Here is a 17,915-nt window from a genome sequence, read left to right on the forward strand (position 1 = left end):
GAAACGTGCTCGGTGACTGCTACCATTTGAAGGGGACGGATTATTTCTAACACTGGAAAAGGCCTAATCATATCGAATTCCCTTCAGCTTTTCCTAACGACGGGAATTTTAATATCCTAGTTTTCTCCAGCTAGTCTTAGAAGTGAGGAAAATTTCCAAATGCGGGTTTCTGGAAAGGCAGTGCGAGCTGGGCGCCGTCCTGGCCTCCCCGCGGGGCTGTCCGCGCGCGGGCGGGCGGGTAACGGTCTCAGCGCGGCGTCCCTCCGCGACCCTCCCGAGGCCGGGCTGGCGGCCGGCGGGGCAGCGGGGCTCCGGGCCCAGAAGGCCACGGCAGGCCGAGGGTGGGTGGCTGTCGCCTGGAGCGGGCCCAGTGAAGTGGTCTGCCCCGGAGCGCTTCTCCACTCCCAGCACCTGGAAGGCAAAGCGGGGCGCGAGGCGGGGACGCCCGGAGGACGACAGGCGTCCGCACACACCTGGGCCCCCGCTCCCGCCCACTGCGGGCTGAGGGGCCGCGGGGCCTGGCGGGGCCCCCGGCCCACGGGCGGGAGGCGAGAGAGGCAACGCTGCGGGGTGCGCCCGGGAGGAGCCTCGGCCTCGCCTCCAGGGAGACCCGGCTATGGCAACACCCACGCCGGGCTCGCGCGCGTCCGCCCCGCTTCCCTTCTTCGGTTTGAACCGCCCGCCCTGGGTAACCGCTACGCCCCGCCCCTTCCTCCCGCTCTGCGGGCGGGGCTCGGTCCTCCCTCTGCCCACCCAAAGAGCCTCCAGCGCTTCCCAGTCTCAAGCATTATATTGAAAGACTTGTAGGTCCTACAGTGGATCCATTTAAAAATTAATGTAGGGAAATATTCACTTGAAAATGTTTCCAGAGATGATCAAGTCTAAAAAGCAGGTTACAAACAGAACGATCCCTTTTAGGTTAGAAGTACAGATATTCACAGGATAAGGTCTAAAAGGTCGGACTAATTTGGTTACAGTATGTATTTCTAAACAGAATTATAGTTGAATTTTGGCACCTAAAAACGGATGGTTTTATCGTATTTACTGGGTATCTGTTATATGCCAGGATCCATCTTTCTGCCCTTAGCAGCTTCTTCCTAGTCTCCTATTTCTGGCTTTTCCTTCGCCTGCTCCCTAAAATTTCCTTTACTATTCTGTGCTTAACACAGTGCTCCTTCAAAATTTCAACCATTACCGTGTGATTGGCTAGTGGATAGAGCATTGACCCAGAGTGCTGAGGTTGCCAGGTTTGAAATCTCCCGCTTGCTGGGCCAAGGCACATATGAAAAGCAAACACTGTGAGTTGAAGTTTCCTGCTCCTTTACCCCCACCCCTAGCCCCTGCTTAATTTCTCTTGCTCTCCTCTCTCTAAAAATGAATAAAATCTTTAAAAAATAAAGTTCAGCCATTACTTTTAAACAGTAGCAGCTGTCACCACCACCCTCCTCTAACAGGACATTTCTCCATATGATTGCCTTAAATTCACTAACAATTAAGCTCTATGTGCCAACTACTGGTCTGGGTACTGGAAATCCAAAGATGAGTAAAGCCCAGTTACTGCCCATTTGTGGCTCACTGGTATAAGTGCTTTGATAGAGGACTAGTAGAGGCACAAGAAAAGAGAAATGAGGGGTTAGAGATAACTTCAGAAAGTAAGGTCGATTTTGAAGGACAAGTGACAATTTAAAAGGCAGTTCATGGGAATCCAAACAAAACAAAATGTGCAAGATCAGGAAAATTTAAACAGTTGGGTGCATTAGAGAAACTAAATTTGTTGTAGCTGTAAACCAAAACTTGTTTGTGGCATGGGCAAAGAAATCTTGAGAAGGGGAAGAACCCAAGTAATGCAAAGTTTTCCATGTGTGTTAACTTAAGGGGTCTGAAGTTTATCGTCTGCAGAGAATTTTGGAAACACTCTGATGGCAGAATAGAGGACAGAAGGAAGAGAGGTGTGCTATTGCATTACTCTAGAACAGGGGTTGGGAACCTTTTTGGCTGAGAGAGGCATGAACACCACATATTTTAAAATGTAATTCCGTGAGAGCCATACAACGACCCGTGTACGTTACGCATTATCCAATAAAAATTTGGTGTTGTCCGGGAGGACAGCTGTGATTGGCTCCAGTCACCCACAAGCATGAACATGAGCGGTAGGAAATGAATGGATTGTAATACATGAGAATGTTTTATATTTTTAACATTATTTTTATTAAAGATTTGTCTGTGAGCTAGCTGCAGCCATCAAAAGAGCCACATCTGGCTCACGAGCCATAGGTTTCCGACCCCTGCTCTAGAAGTTAGTGGAGGCAGAGAAGAACCTGGACTCACATACATATTAAATTGGTAGAATCACCTGCATGGGACACAGGACGAAAGAGTGAAGAGTATAGGTTTGGGAGAAAATAAGATGAATTCAGTATGAGGTTGTTGAGATACCTGTGAACTTAAGGTAAAGAATTAGTGAGGAAGGCTGGTTGGCTCAGCAGTAGAGTGTCCGCCCAGTGTGTGGAAGTCCTGGGTTCAATTCCTGCTCAGGGCACACAGGAGAAGCGCTCATCTGCTTCTCCATCCTTCCCTCTCTCCTTCCTCTCTATATCTTTCTTCCCCTCCCACAGCCAAGGCTCCATTGGAGCAGAGTTGGCCCAGGCACTGAGGAGGGCTCGATGGCTTCCACCTCAGGTGCTAGAATGGCTCCCACAGAAACGGAGCAACGCCCCAGATGGACCGAGCATCGCCCCCTAGTGGCGATGCCGGGTGGATCCCCATCTGGTGCATGCAGGAATCTGTCTGACTCCCAGCTTCTAACTTCAGAAAAATACAAAAAATAAAAAATAATTAGTGAGGTATAGGCATTCTCTCCCTCTCCACACACACCTTTCCCTTCCCCCCTTGCTGTCCTCCCCAAAGCACACTACAGCACACTACCTTTGCCTTTCTCTCTCTTAAGCTCCAAAAGCCCTACTTCTGTCTCTTTAACTTGTTTTCTGAACCCACACAGCCCAGCTAGCTCACCTTTCTACCTCTGTATCTTTCTATATAAAATTTTACCTTCAGTTTGAAAAAAATAATTAGTGAATATACCAGTTTTTTCAACCACGGGCTCGCAGACCCATCTGCCAGAAAATTTGTGCCCATTGGTGAAAGAGTTAATCACCCCAATGTTGTATAAAGATTATAGAGCCAATGATCTTAGTTGAATTCACTTATGCTCGGGGTGATTTCTGCCTCAGCAGTCCCTGAAATAAGTCTCCTATTTTCACTAGCTCCGAGGTGTAAAATGGTTGAAAACCACTGAAGTGTACATTCTTCTAGATAGCACCTCTCTGAAGCTTCCTCCACACACGAGGTAGAGTGACAAATCTTTACAACACTCATATGCCCTTCCCTGCCCAGCATTCACAATGCTCTGCTGAATTTCTGTGTAATTTATCACCTTCTAAAATACCATACTATCTACTTATTTTGTTTAATGTGGTCCCCCACTCCCACCGTAACATAAACAGGATTGGGGATTTTGCATATGTTTAAACAAAACCCACACAACCCCAACCACTAGTTAAACATTTCCCTTTTCTCTAGCTAATTTTCCTTTAGGTATTTTATTACAGCTGAAGAGTGAAAAATCATATAACTCCCTTCTATCATTTGAAGATTAATTTTTACACCCTCCCAAAAAAGGCAAAAGGACATCTACTTACATACAGCTTGTTCTGGCTTTAACTCATGTATCCCAAATTAAAGTCACTGAGCTTCCTCTTTTTTTTTTTTTTTTTTTTTTTTTACTTTTTTTTTACCTGCCAGTCTTTGGTCTTTGTGCTTTTTCTTTTGGATTTGGTGTCATCCCATTACTGACATCAGAATTCTAAAACCGGCCCGACCAGTGGTGGTGCAATGGATTGAGCATTAGTTTGGGATGTCAAGGGCCCTGGTTCAAAACCCTGAGGATGTTGGCTTGAGCGCAGGATCATTGACCCGATCCCAAGGTCACTGGCTTCAGCGCAAAGATCGCTGGCTTGATGCCCAAAGGTTGCTGGTTTGAGCAAGGGCTAACTGGCTTGGGTTGATACCCCTAGACAAGGCACATATGAGAAGCAATAATAATAATAAAAAAAAAACCTAAATGGAAGCAACTATAAATTGGTGCTTCTCATATCTCTCCTCCCCACTTTGCTCTTCAAAAAAACATCTCTAAAGCCCATAATGAAAAACTTTTTCAATCACCTATGCAGATATACTTAAATGATTACATTAAAAAGGTAAACAGATTCAGGGCGGAAAATAGCAAGTGCACCCCCATAACCATTTCATAAGGAATTAAAAGCATTAGTATCCAAAGTGGCTAGACATATACCTTCATTAGGAGAGAGAAATGCAATGATGTCTGTCTGGTACATAGTGAGTGCTTCTAATGCCAGTGGCAGAGGCCAGGCAGGTCCACATTGGATCTGGTCAGATGGTAGAGGAACTGCGGAGCCGGAAAGCACTGGGCCACTACCGTTTAATAGATTCTCATAACAGCAGACAAGCTAAAAAGCAGGGGGAAACTGCTTCTCATGGCAACAGGCAAACAAACAGCAAAAATGACCCCTCACAGTGGTAGGCAGGCAATCCGCAATCCTCCGAGTCAACCCACCCTTAGCCTTTTTTTTTTTTTTTTTTTAGTGAGAGAAACAGATAGATACAGACAGACAGGAAGGGAGAGAGCTGAGAAGCATCAATTCTTTGTTGCAGCACCTTAGTTGTTTATTGATTGCTTTCTCATGTATGCCTTGACTCAGGGGACTATAGCAGATGGAGTGACCCCTTGCTCAAGTCAGCAACCTTGAGCTCAAACCAGTGACCTTGGGCTTCAAACCAGTGACCGTTGAGCTCAAGCCAGCGATCATGGGGTCATATCTATGACCTCACGCTCACGCCAGTGGCCCACACTCAAGCTGGAGAGCCCAGCTCAAGCTGGCGATCTTGGGGTTTCAAACCTGGGCCATCCGTGTCTCAGGCCTACTCTCTATCCGCTGTACCACCGCCTGGTCAGGCACCACTCATAGCCTTATATAGTCTACATACACATGGCTCTGCCATGTGCTCAAGCACTAATCATGCAAAGTGCAAGCAAGCAAGCCTAACACAGCTATTTTCCCAACAGTCCACCCTTTTAGGGTTGCTTGCCTCACAATCTGTGCCATAGGTTCCTTCCACGATGGTCCCTGTGTGAGGAGTGATGTATATTACATAAACAAACAGACTACAGCAACAGCACAAGTTATGCAATAATTACATAGGTGCCCTTCACAGGTGCCGTGGTGCCCCCGCCATCAAGGTCTCCTGGAGTACTGTCCACAAGTGGCATGTCCATCCATCAGTAAGCCAGTACCCCCCTCTCATTGCAGTCTCTACTTCAAGAGTCCATTATACTCTCAATGATCAGTCCATAATAGACAGCCCAGCTGTCGGTGCAGCAAATCACCAAGGTACAGGTCCATTAAAGGTAACTAGCATACAGCTCTTTATTAACAGACCTCAGGACATTTTCATAAGCACTCTGTCTGTTACCACAAGCCCCATCCAAACCCCTCGGCAACTGTTCTGGGCTTTGTAGGGTCAAACACATTCAAGACCTGGGCTGCGTTGACAGTTCTCTTAGCTGCTGCTGCTGCAAAAAAAGCAGCTATTATTTCCTAAGGGCAATACCTGCTGCACATTAGAAGAGAACCTGTGGATTGGTGATTTCACATGGGGCCTCTGTGCCCCCAGTACCTGTTAGGCTGGTCCCTCTGCCTTCCCCCTACTCAAACTTGGATAATGGGTCTTGGGGATCCTCCTCTCCCATGGCTGTCTCCATTATATAATGTTGCAATCATGCAACCTGAACACCAGTCATCTTCCTGAAGCTGCCAGGGCCACCCACTTTCCCCACTTTTACAACAGCTGGAACTTCTGTTCTCATTAAGCTGCCACCAAAGCTACAAAAGAACTTTATTACCATATTTCTCCATGTATAAGATGATCCCATGTAAAAGACACACCTTAATTTTGGGGCCTGAAATTTGAAAAAAAATGTATTACATAAAGTTATTGAACTCAAGTTTTATTCATCATAAAATTCATACAACTCCTCATCACTGTCAAAACTCCCATCCATTAGATTGTCCTCATCTGTGGCTGATGACAAATCACTGTCTTCAACAACAAGTGCAAAAACAAGTATAAAAAAGGCAGGAAATGCAAGTAAAAAAAAACCAAACCAGTATATAAGACACACCCAGTTTTTAGACCCCAATTTTTCAAAAACCGTGTGTCATATATGGGGAAATATAGTAGATTTGCCATCTAATTTCTCACTATCTGCCCCGGCCACAAGCAAATCTACCCACATCTTGGAATGGGTAATCTTTACAAACTCATTTCAACCTTCACAACTTGTCAGTTGGGGGGTGGCAACAAAGGCAAAGGCCTGCACAGCTTTATGGTTTCATGCTGGCTCCACCGCCCCCAAATCTGCCACCACCTGTAAAACTGTGTTGATGGACTGCCCCACACAGTGGCCCAAAATGGTTACAATCGACCCGAAAGGGCTGATGAGACACTACAGAGGATAAGGTACCTCATCCCTGCTGCAAACACTTCCACATTTGGCCCACACAAAGCAGCATTCCTCATTCTTAGTTCCCAGAGGATCTGCAGCAGCAGCAGCTCTGTATATGACAGTCACCGACTCACAGCCCTCAGCAAGCCTCCAGATTTCTGCCACACTGTACAAATAACAGCCATCACCCATTCAAACAGGGTATGGTTTCCTAGGTTATCATGGAAGTTCTGAAGACACTGCCTCAAGAACTGCATGGTAATGGCAGCCAATTTCTCCATCTCTGTTCCAAAGAGCATGATGCTATGCACCCCTATATCCTATAACTGCAGCAACCAAGCTGCCAGGGACTGAGTGGGTTTCTGCCTGAATTGCCCCAACTCCATCAACTCTGTCTCCGGTAAGAGGCCAGACCACAGAGTACTCAACCACTTGCAGAGGGGGTTGTGCTGGCCCAGTCACTCTAAGCAGCTGGGTTGTTATGCTTCATAACACTGGAAATTAAATCTGCATGTCTATAGATCCAATTTCAAACTTTTGAGTAATCCTTAGGTTGTTGACTAAATTCTTTGTCATGGAGAATGTGCCACAGACCATATAAAGGAACTTTACGTCTCATTCTAGTCTGCAAAGTTTATTAAAAACTATGTCCTAAGTCTAAAACACTCAGCCTACTGTAACTTCATATTTTACTTACACCATAGGAAGAGAGCCTTTGAATATTTGTGGAAAAACCTGTAATTCCATATGCCCAGTAATTTTTTCACTCATTTTTTTGTTTATACTTATGTCCATATTTATATATTTAAGATGTTTATTAATTTTACTGAGAAAGGCGACAGAGAAGGTAGAATAAGAAGTGTCAATTCATAGTTGTTTCACTTGTTCACTGACTGCTTGTCATATATGCTACAAACAGGCAAGCCCAGATTTCCAAACTGCAACCTCAACGTTCCAGGTCAACGCTCTATCCACTGCACCACCAGTCAGGCTGTACAGAAATATTTATGCCAACTGAAAAAGCAGGATAAAAAGCAACTTGAAGAAAAAAGACTATGGGGCAAATGAGAAATATCACAATGGTCTTCACTGAGAGAAGCCTTTGTATCTATATCTATATATCTATATATCTCTCTATATATCTCATTTATATATAGTAAAGAACTACTACTAAACTTAGATATTAAAAATATTATGCCAGAAATTAAAAACCTAATAGATGGATTATAAAGTAGTGATGAAGAAAGCTTTTTAGAAGGGAAAACGAAAGACAAAAAGCAAAAGATGAGCCTGACCGGTCGTGGTGCAGGGGATAGAGCATCAGCCTGGGATACTGAGGTCCCACAGTCGAGTACAGGGTCGCTGGCTTGAGCACAGGCTCATCAGCTTGAAGCCCAAGGTCACTGACTTGAGCAAGAGGTCACTGGCTCGGCTGGAGGCCCTGCCTCCTGTGAAAGCATGTGAGAAGCAATCAATGAACAGCTCAAGTGCTACAACTACAAGTTGATGCTTCTCACCTTTCACTTCCTGTCTCACATGCTTTCACTAAAAAAAAAAAATACCAGAAACAAACAACAACAAAAACACACGCAACAAAAATGAGAAACATTAAGTCTAATACTAAATTAAAAAAATATCTAGAGAAAAGAGAAAATTGAAGGTAGGAAGTTATTAAATACAAGAAAATTTCCCATAACCAAAGAGCTTTTGTTTCCAGATTGAAAGTACCCAAGTGACCAAAGCAGTGGAAAAGTAGCATACAAAGGCACACACTGTAAAATTTCTGTACATTGGCAAAAACTGTTCCCTGAAAGTGGGTCACATACAAAGGATTAAGAGTAAGACTAATTTTGGACTTCTCAACAATACGGGAAGCTAGAAGACAATAAACAATCCTTCAAACTTCTGATGCTGGTGAAGAACACCAGAAAAGGTCGTGTCAGGCAGAGAGAAAAGCATGGGGAAAAGGACAGGTAGGAAGGAAAGAAGGCTCCTTTCTTGTGTAAGGAACTGCAAACATCTCCTTAGAACCAAAAATTGAGGGGCGGGTTGAGGTGGTGACAGAGGTAGGAGTCAGGTTATCAAGGACCAAATCCAGTAGTCCCAATCATTTTTATTTTAACAAAATGGGGAGCCACTGAGGATTTTAGCAGGACAGTACCATGAAATCTGAATTTTTGAAACCCAACCTGAAGAGTATGGTGGGCAGTAAAACCAGTAGCTGGAAACTAATCCTATGGCCAGTAACAATACTGTGTGTAATATGGTAATACTTACATTAATGCTAATAATAATTAACACAGATTAATATTAGACTGAAGTTTTAGGTATTATTTTATCTTGCCATAAACCCTTGAAGTAAGTGCCATTACTTCATGCCTATTGTAAAAACAAGGAAAGTGAACTCTGGTAAAGTAACACTGCCAGCTAACAATGGACATCTATTCTTCCTTAAGACTGGTTCTTTTTGGTCCTGGCAGGTTGGCTCAGTGGTAGAGCATCAGCCTGGTGTATGGATGTCCCGGGTTGATTCCCAGTCAGGGAACACAGAAGTGACCATCTGCTTCTCCACACCTCACCCTCTCTCTCCTCTCTCTTTTTTGCTCCCCCAACCATGGCTCAATTGACTGAATCAGGTTGGCCCTGTGAGCTGAGGATGGCTTTCTGGATCCTCAACCTCACATACTTAAAAAAACAGCTGTTGTGAGCATGGCCCCAGATGGACAGAGCATCGGCCCCAGAGGGGCGTTGTCAGGTGGATCTGAGTAGGGGAACATGTGAAACCCTCTATCTCCCCTCCTCTCACTTAGAAAAAAAAGAAAAGAAAGACTGGTTGTTTCTTATTTCTTCCACTATGTTTTAATATTTTCATACCTTCAATCTTTGAAGATAGCTTACTGCAGGGGTCCCCAAACTTTTTACACACGGGGCCAGTTCACTGTCCCTCAGACCACTGGAGGGCCGGACTATAAAAAAAACTATGAACAAATCCCTATGCACACTGCACATATCTTATTTTAAAGTAAAAAAACAAAACGGGAACAAATACAATATTTAAAATAAAGAACAAGTAAATTTAAATCAACAAACTGACCAGTATTTCAATGGGAACTATGCTCCTCTCACTGACCACCAATGAAAGAGGTGCTCCTTCCGGAAGTGCGGTGGGGGCTGGATAAATGGCCTCAGGGGGCCGCATGATGCCCCGCAGGCCATAGTTTGGTGACCCCTGGCTTGGAGTTTGAAAGCACTGTATTGACCATCATTAATTCTTCCTTTGACAATAAAGCTGAAGTCAAAAGAAATAAAGTTACTGGCCAGTCACTGAGTAGAAGTCTGAATGTGAACCAATTTCCATGCCTTTCTCATGGATATGCAAGCCCAGTCATTGGTAAGCAGCTTAATAGGGAAAACTTATGTGTGAACTTCAAACCCATATTATTCTATTTACAGAGCACTATTCAAAACAATCTTTTTTTTTAAATAATTTTATTTTTTTAATGGGGCGACATCAATAAATCAGGATACATATATTCAAAGATAACATGTCCAGGTTATTTTGTCATTCAATTATGTTGCATACCCATTACCCAGTCAGATTGTCCTCTGTCACCTTCTATCTAGTTTTCTTTGTGCCCCTCCACCTCCCCCTTTCCCTCTCCCCCCTCCCCCCTCCCCCCGTAACCACCACACTCTTATCAATGTCTCTTAGTCTCACTTTTATATCCCACCTACGTATGGAATAATACAGTTCCTGGTTTTTTCTGATTTACTTATTTCACTTCGTATAATGTTATCAAGATCCCACCATTTTGCTGTAAATGATCCAATGTCATCATTTCTTATGGCTGAGTAGTATTCCATAGTGTATATGTGCCACATCTTCTTTATCCAGTCATCTATTGGTGGGCTTTTTGGTTGCAAAACAATCTTTTAAAAGCAATTTTAAATCTATTTTACCATTTTTTTCTTAACACTGCCCTGATAAGCGAGATAAAATTACTTTTTATTTTACAAATGGAGACACAAAGACTTCTCCATGGCTATGAGTTCCAGTGGTAATACAATTTTAAACAGCTGTTTCGTTAACCAAATAACAATATTCAATTAAATTATTGATACACAAAGAACCTGTAATGGAATTAGTAGTTAATAGCACAATTATCCAATGACAGGGTTTGTTTAGGGGCTGTCATAAAGAGATTATTTGTTGGCTCTATTTTGTCTAAAAGCAACATAAGAAGAAATATATAATTACAAAATAACAAAAGAGCTGACGAAAAGAAAACCCAAACCAAGTAAGCACTCTTTAAAAATCTGAGCATGGGCCTGACCCGTGGTGGCGCAGTGGATAAAGCATCGACCTGGAAATGCTGACGTCGCCGGCTCGAAACCCTGGGCTTGCCTGGTCAAGGCACATATGGGAGTTGATGCTTCCAGCTCCTCTCCCCTGTCTCTCTCTGTCTCTCTCCCCCCCCTCTCTCTCCTCTCTAAAATGAATAAATAAAATTAAAATAAAAAAAATTCATTAAAAATCTGAGCATGGTAGTACTTTATAGAACATATAACAAATATATAGAACTTAGTATTTGAGAATGGTAGTAAGCACCGGTGTTCTTTAAAAATAGCATAATTTTTTGAATGTCAGAGACACACATAGCTACTAACAAAGTTGGAATATTTCAGATCTTCAAAATTAATGTCAGGCGAGGCCAACATGACATTACATAATGATGAAATCCTGGAGCTGATAAGGTATCTGATTATCGATATCCCTTAAATCAAGATAAATATTTTAAACTGTAATTTAGTATAAACCAAACCCTATTCTTTTTATATCTTGAGAGCAGATCTTTTTACTTTAATGAATGATTACATCTGGAACTGCACCTGCCTTAATAGTCTTCCTCTTTTCATGGGGGTGATTTTCCCTTACTGAAAGCAACCATTAGTTCCTTTTCCCTCACCCAAAATGTAAGAGTCCAGCATTATATAACACATACAGAAAGGCCTACTTCAAGTTAACAAATGAAAAATTTAACTACAAATGATGGTATGCACACTGACAGTAAGAGCACTGTTATACTCCATACAAAATGATGCCAGAAACTTCACAAACAGTTGATATTAGAAAACAATAGTTTCCAAGGAACTTAATCAAACCTTTCGAGAGTCCTAGAAATCTTTATTTTTAACAAGGGCTGCAACAATTCTAGGCTTTGATTAAATGTGTGGTTTGGGGAAACATTTTTAACCCTCATTGTGTCAGATGATAAATACAGTAAAATTAAATTACAAATCACGTAATCAAACAAAAGTTTATTTATGTAAGCTACTAAAAGATACCTAAATGCTTTTTTAAATGAAATCGTGTGTATATGGTTATATTCATAAAGATAAGTACACTAATCAAAAGCTACACAACATTAACAGCAAATCCAAACGCGAACAAAGATATTCCTCTGCCGTCCATGTTTCATCGAGCATCAAACACCACCACTGTATTAAAATGCGTTAAGGACAAAATAAGTACTTAAGAATTACATAACAGGCAGTACTTCAAAGTCACTTTCTCTTTATAATACGCTAGTTTGTTATTTAATATAAAATGCTCAAAAGTATGGAATCCATCACTAAGAGTGACAACTTGAAATATTTTTAACTCTTTGAGTAGTGCGTTTTTTTTCATGCTCACTGACCCCTGGGAATGAGTTGTGGTTTGTTTGTTTTTTTGTTTGCTTGTTTGGTTTTTTTATGAAATTAGTTCCAGTTCCAGTTTTATTAACTTAAAATCATGTTTGTTTGATAACCAATTTATGGAAACAAGAAGAACAAACATTTGCCTTTTTTTTTTTTTATTTCTTCATTTTAGGAGAGGAGAGAGGGAGAGAGAGAAACAGAGAGAGAGAAGGGAGGAGGAGCTGGAAGTATCAACTCCCATATGTGCCTTGACCAGGCAAGCCCAGGGTTTCGAACCGGCGACCTCAGCATTTCCAGGTCGACGCTTTATCCACTGCGCCACCACAGGTCAGGCAGTTTTTGCCTTTTTTTAATGTTGCCTTACACATTTTTGTTATCTCATGAAATTCTCAGGTACCTCCCATCTGTAAATAAAGAAGTATTGTTATTAGCAGAATCTCAAATATGTACTCGCATATGATGATATCCTTAGGACAATTTATAGGTATTTTTATTTATTTCTTATGTTTAAAATTTTTTCAAACTGTGGTATTCCTCAAAACATGATGCAGGCAAAGTGGTTGGTTACATTCAACGCACATCACCCTGTGTCCCTCCGTGTATGCTCCCTTCTTGTAGTGTGCTGACATACGAAGCATTTTGGTTGTGGCTTATCCTTTGAGGCTGTTGCAGGGACTGGCTTTGGCAAGTGACACCCTGAAAGACGAAGGCTGACTCCTACTGAGATGGTCAGCCTCCTCTGGGTGACTTCCTCTCTTTCACAAACTCCTCCAAAAGCTGATCAATGAGCTTCAGTCTGAAGTCATACAGCTGTGGTCTTCCTCCAGTCTTCATCTGATACACAGTGTATGAGTTCAAAACAGCAATGTCAATGTCATGAAAAAAAAGTTTTATATACCATTTCATGGTTTTTCTTACATTTCCTGTGAAACTTATTTGCATATCAGTTTTGTCAATCAAACCCATATTCTCATTATACCTAAGCACACTTAGTGGCTTGGTAATGCTTTGCCCAGTTGTGTAATCACTTTTGCCAGTTTCAATCATCAAGTCCTCATGAATTTTAGTTAGCAGGTTGACCTCTCTTTTGTCACGCCATCTTTGAGCTAACATGAGTGTATTATGTCTTGAGACACATTCACTTTCTTTAATATTTTTAGGAAACTCGGGCATTCCCTCTTGGTTTTTTCTAACAGTACCACAAGCACCAGTTCCATTTTCATATAAATATTCAAACAAATTAGGACTTGTATACCAATTGTCAAGGTAGATATTATGTTTTTTTCCTGTGTAAGCAGTAAGGAATGTCTTCACCACCGAACCTGAGATTCCAACATTTTCATCATACTCAATCTCAGTTTCCTTCCCTGTATAATATGTGGTCAAGGACAAATTCTGTTTCACAGTCATGAAGAAGGAACATCTTTATCCCAAATCTATGCCGTTTAGATGGCATAAACTGTTTCCATTGAAGGTGCCCTTTCCAAACCACTATGCTTTCATCAATGCACAAATTTCTAAATGGATAAAGAATGGACCGTTATTTTCTTCTGAAGTGGTCTACAACAGTGCTCATTTTATATAGTCGATCACCCTGGGGTTGAATATTGTTATCATAAAAGTGCAGCAAATGTAGTGTCAGCTGAAAACTATCCAACAACATAATTTTTCCAAAGAGTGGCATTTCAGTCAAAAAACTTTCCAAAGATTGGCATTTCAATCAAAAAACTTTCCAAAGATTGGCATTTCAATCAAAAAATTTTTTGACCAGTAGTCCTTCAGTCTGTTCTTTTTTATGTGCCCCATCAACATAACAAGAGCTAGAAAAACATACAAATCTTTTACAGTAATTCCTTTCCACTTGTATAACTTTGATTTTTCTTTGCCATCTGTATTTTCAAGAATAAATTTGTGATAATTATTCACTTCAATCGCTATTTTGCTCAGAAAACCTCCATCAACAATCTCTTTGAAAATTGAAATTTCCAGTCTATTGTTGTCTTCAGCGTCATCCAGTTTCTGAGAAAAACTACCAAAAATACCTGAATTTGAATCATCGAAGACAGGAGAAATTGTTGGAAGAAACTTTCCTGCAGACATCCAATTCCTCAACACAGGTTTATCTGGTGTCAAATGAGGTCTTTTTGCTTGTGTTGCTGGCCCAGAATCAGAAAAACTTTCACCAGACAAAGAATTGATTATTTCATCATTGAAATCACTATCACTGCAAGATGAATATTCATCATCAGTCTCTGCATTGTCAAAATATTATGAATATCTTCCGGAGCTAGCCTTCCTGTCTGATGATGTCTCAACGTCTTTCCTGGGGAAGAGCTAAACATTTTTCATGAATGAATGATGTATATGTAGAGGAAAAAGCAAAAAATTATAAAAACAATTGTACCATATAAGATCCTGAATATTGCAGTATTAGACCAATAACAACTTATAAAATGACAAAAACCAGCTATGAAGGCAGTAAGTTCTGTCAAGAGAACTATAGCAGCTACAGATACTATGCACATACTCAAGGCTAAACATAGTTGCTAGTATAATGGAACAGGTGGTAGCGCTCTTCGGACACTTTATACAAATATTGGTCGACTTAAGACCTGTGCAACTTACAACCATTCAACTTTACAACCACAGTCGCTAGCCACGACTGCTTGGTGTCTGACAGCGCAAGCATTGCCCAGCTGGGCGTACAACAGTGTGTACCAGCTTCCGGCAGCAATACCATCTCCACATGCACCATTTCAACTATTATCCCAGACTCGGTACAGCAATTTGTTTTTTGTCTTGGATATTTTTCATCAAACCCTCCCAAGATGTCTACCAAAAGGAAACTGTCTTTGCAAATATTAAACCAGTTGTACTGGTAATGCAGTGTTTTACTTAAAACTGACAAATGTAAAAATAAGAAACAAAATGGTGTAGAGATGATACAAATGGCATAAAATGAACAAAGAAAATTATGATATATAATAATGAAAGAAAATTATGATAAAATATGACTTAAAGATTTTTATAACATCATTTCACAGTACTGTACATATAGCCTACTCAACTTATGAACAAATCGTGTTACAACCAGTCTGTTGGAACCAATCGTGGTCGTAAGTCGAGCACTAGCTGTAGTTAAAATTGGGCTCACCATCCTCCAGGACAGATGGCAACACATGCTACAACACTTCTGAAAGGAAGGTGCACATGCACACCTTTACTGCCCCAGCTCAAAGTCTAAAGACACAACATGTATGATCGTACTCTGGATGGTCAGGAGGCACGAAGACATACATGAGCATTCACACTACTCAAAGGGTTAATAACCCATTTCAGTTTTTTTCTTTTTCTTTCATTTTTTGTATTTTTCTGAAATGAGAAGCGAGGAGGCAGAGAGACCAGGCACGCGCCCAACCAGGATCTACCTGGCAAGCCTACCAGGGGGCAATGCTCTGTCCATCTGGGGCATTGCTATTATAACCAGAGCCATTCTAGCACCAGAGACCAAGACCATGGAGCCATCCACAGCACCCAGGCCAACTTTGCTCAAATGGAACCTTGGCTGTAGGAGGGGAAGAGAGAAAGAGAGAAAGGAAAGTGGGAAGGGTGGAGAAGCAGATGGGCGCTTCTCCTGTGTGCCCTGGCCTGAAATAGAACCCAGGACATCTACACAATGGCCCTGCTCTCTACCGGCAACTGGCCAGGGCCAATTTCAATTTTTATTACAGTGAAGCAAGGTTAAAGGTGACAACTTATGACTAATTTGTAACCTTCCATTTGTCCATTAGGTAGCCCATATGTATTTGCCTTTCCATAATTTAGTGTTATAAATGAGTTACATGTAGATTCCCTGAAAAAGAGAGTGAGAACAAAAATCAAGTAGTTTACAGATTATATAGTATGTGACTACACACTGGCATACCAGTCCATAAAAAAAGTTGATTTTTTTATTTTTAGTATGAATAATCCAAAAGTTACTATCATTTTTTACCAGAAATTAGTCTTTCATTATCAACCCAAGCATTAACTTCCTCCTATCTCATATTAGAAAGCAGAGTTTAAAGGATACATCTTTTAGTCCTTTTCTTGTACATTATTCTGTGTCCACATTCTCTGCATCTGATTGGACCCCTGGATTTTATTTCATTTTCTCTGTGACAGTCTACAAAAGAAAACACATTAATTCAGTATCTAAAAGGAAAACATTACGGACTAGCAAACTATCTTAACCACATTTTTCACCCAAAGCACTAAAATATACTCAATCTCAAGGGTATGTGTGTTATTACTAAAATGCTAGGGGGAAAAACATAAGAGAGTTTGACATACACTTTTTCTAGTAGATAAAATGAAATGTTGAGAGAATTTTTATGGTTACTAAAATGTTCTGCTGTTTAACTTTAATGAGGAGTGACTCATTTAAGCGAAACAAAAAATAATTTGTAGAAACTTGAGTAAAATACCCTTACTTTATGCAAGTGCTACTCTTACCTCCACAGATATATATCATTGGCTGCTCCTTTAGGGGTCGGACGTCCTCCTGGGTGTCCATTGTTAGTCCCTAAAATGAAATATTAAAATAATGAATACCTCAAAAAAGCTCTTCACAAATCCAACCAGGCCTAATTTTTCTCAAAAAAGCTAAAAAGCTCTTAGTCCGTACGTTTTTCAAAAACTATGCATTGATCTAAAGGACGAAACAAACAGAAAACACACCGTATCTACCACTAACACACCGTATCTACCGTATCTACCCAAACTGGACACATATATCTCACACATGTTATTTCGTCTATATGTTATTTATTATATTCTTTACATCACTCCTAGGAAGTATTACTCTCATCTTACAGATGAAGAAGCCCAGGCTTAGAGCAGTTAATACGCGCAGGATTACCAGGAGGCAAGGGAATTTAGAACTCGAGTTCTCATTTAGCACAAGCACAAGTTCTAATTTCCAATCTTCCGTAGGGGACAGTCAAAAATTATTTCTCTCAAGGAGAACACGCACCCGAAGACGAGGGAATACTGAAATCACTCCCAACAGCTAAACAGCTAAGCTGAAAGAAGCCAGGCAAATGGCTAACTAACATCAACGGCTCTATCCACCGTCTCTCCCAAGTCTAAGTGCACACTGGACCTTTAAGCTCCGAGTGTCTCTCCAGTTCTGGCCCAAATACCAACACCCAAATCCCAACCAGTCAGCCTCCTACCCACGAAACACAGAGAAACTCCTCGCTGGTACTTCCAAACGGATTCTGGCTCGACGTTTTGTCACAGCCAACTTCCGGCGCTAGCGTGTGACGCACACAGTAACCGCCCCCGTTGTTCCTGGCGCTTCCGGGAGTGGCAGAGGGAGCCGGACTGAGCTCACGGGGATAGTAGGGATTTTCGCGCATTGGGCTGTCAGAGAAATTCCTCTTTTGCCCTTGTCTGTTGTCATTTATCAGGAAAGCAAAGCGTTTGAACAGTTATTTCCTCAAGTTTTATGATTTGGTTTTTCTGACTAATGAAGTCGGTAGGAAGTAACGCTCCGCGGAGGGCAGAAGTTGGACTGAAACCGACATGCCAAGTGTCAGTGGAATTCTAGGCTAACCGTTACTCAGGGGACACAGAAGAGTCGTCTGTA

General features: G+C 41.5%; 1 protein-coding gene across 2 annotated transcripts; it reads right to left on the reverse strand.

Annotated features, from left to right (window-relative positions):
* Positions 1 to 10,055: 10,055 nt before the first annotated feature.
* On the reverse strand, positions 10,056 to 17,574 carry LOC136401274 (DNA-directed RNA polymerases I, II, and III subunit RPABC4-like). 2 transcript variants are annotated; one of them, XM_066379233.1, is made up of 4 exons: positions 17,504 to 17,574; positions 16,778 to 16,847; positions 16,356 to 16,448; positions 10,056 to 12,082 (listed from the first exon to the last, which is right to left on the reverse strand). In XM_066379233.1, the coding sequence occupies exons 2-4, from the start codon at positions 16,836 to 16,838 to the stop codon at positions 12,060 to 12,062; spliced, it is 177 nt and encodes a 58-aa protein (XP_066235330.1). In that variant the 5' UTR covers positions 16,839 to 16,847; positions 17,504 to 17,574; the 3' UTR covers positions 10,056 to 12,059. The 2 variants fall into 2 exon arrangements, with proteins under 2 accessions (XP_066235330.1, XP_066235329.1); XM_066379232.1 differs by having other exon boundaries at positions 17,500 to 17,569.
* Positions 17,575 to 17,915: the final 341 nt, after the last annotated feature.

The sequence above is a fragment of the Saccopteryx leptura genome, chromosome 3 (genome assembly GCF_036850995.1).
Source record: "Saccopteryx leptura isolate mSacLep1 chromosome 3, mSacLep1_pri_phased_curated, whole genome shotgun sequence".
Lineage (NCBI taxonomy): Eukaryota > Metazoa > Chordata > Mammalia > Chiroptera > Emballonuridae > Saccopteryx > Saccopteryx leptura.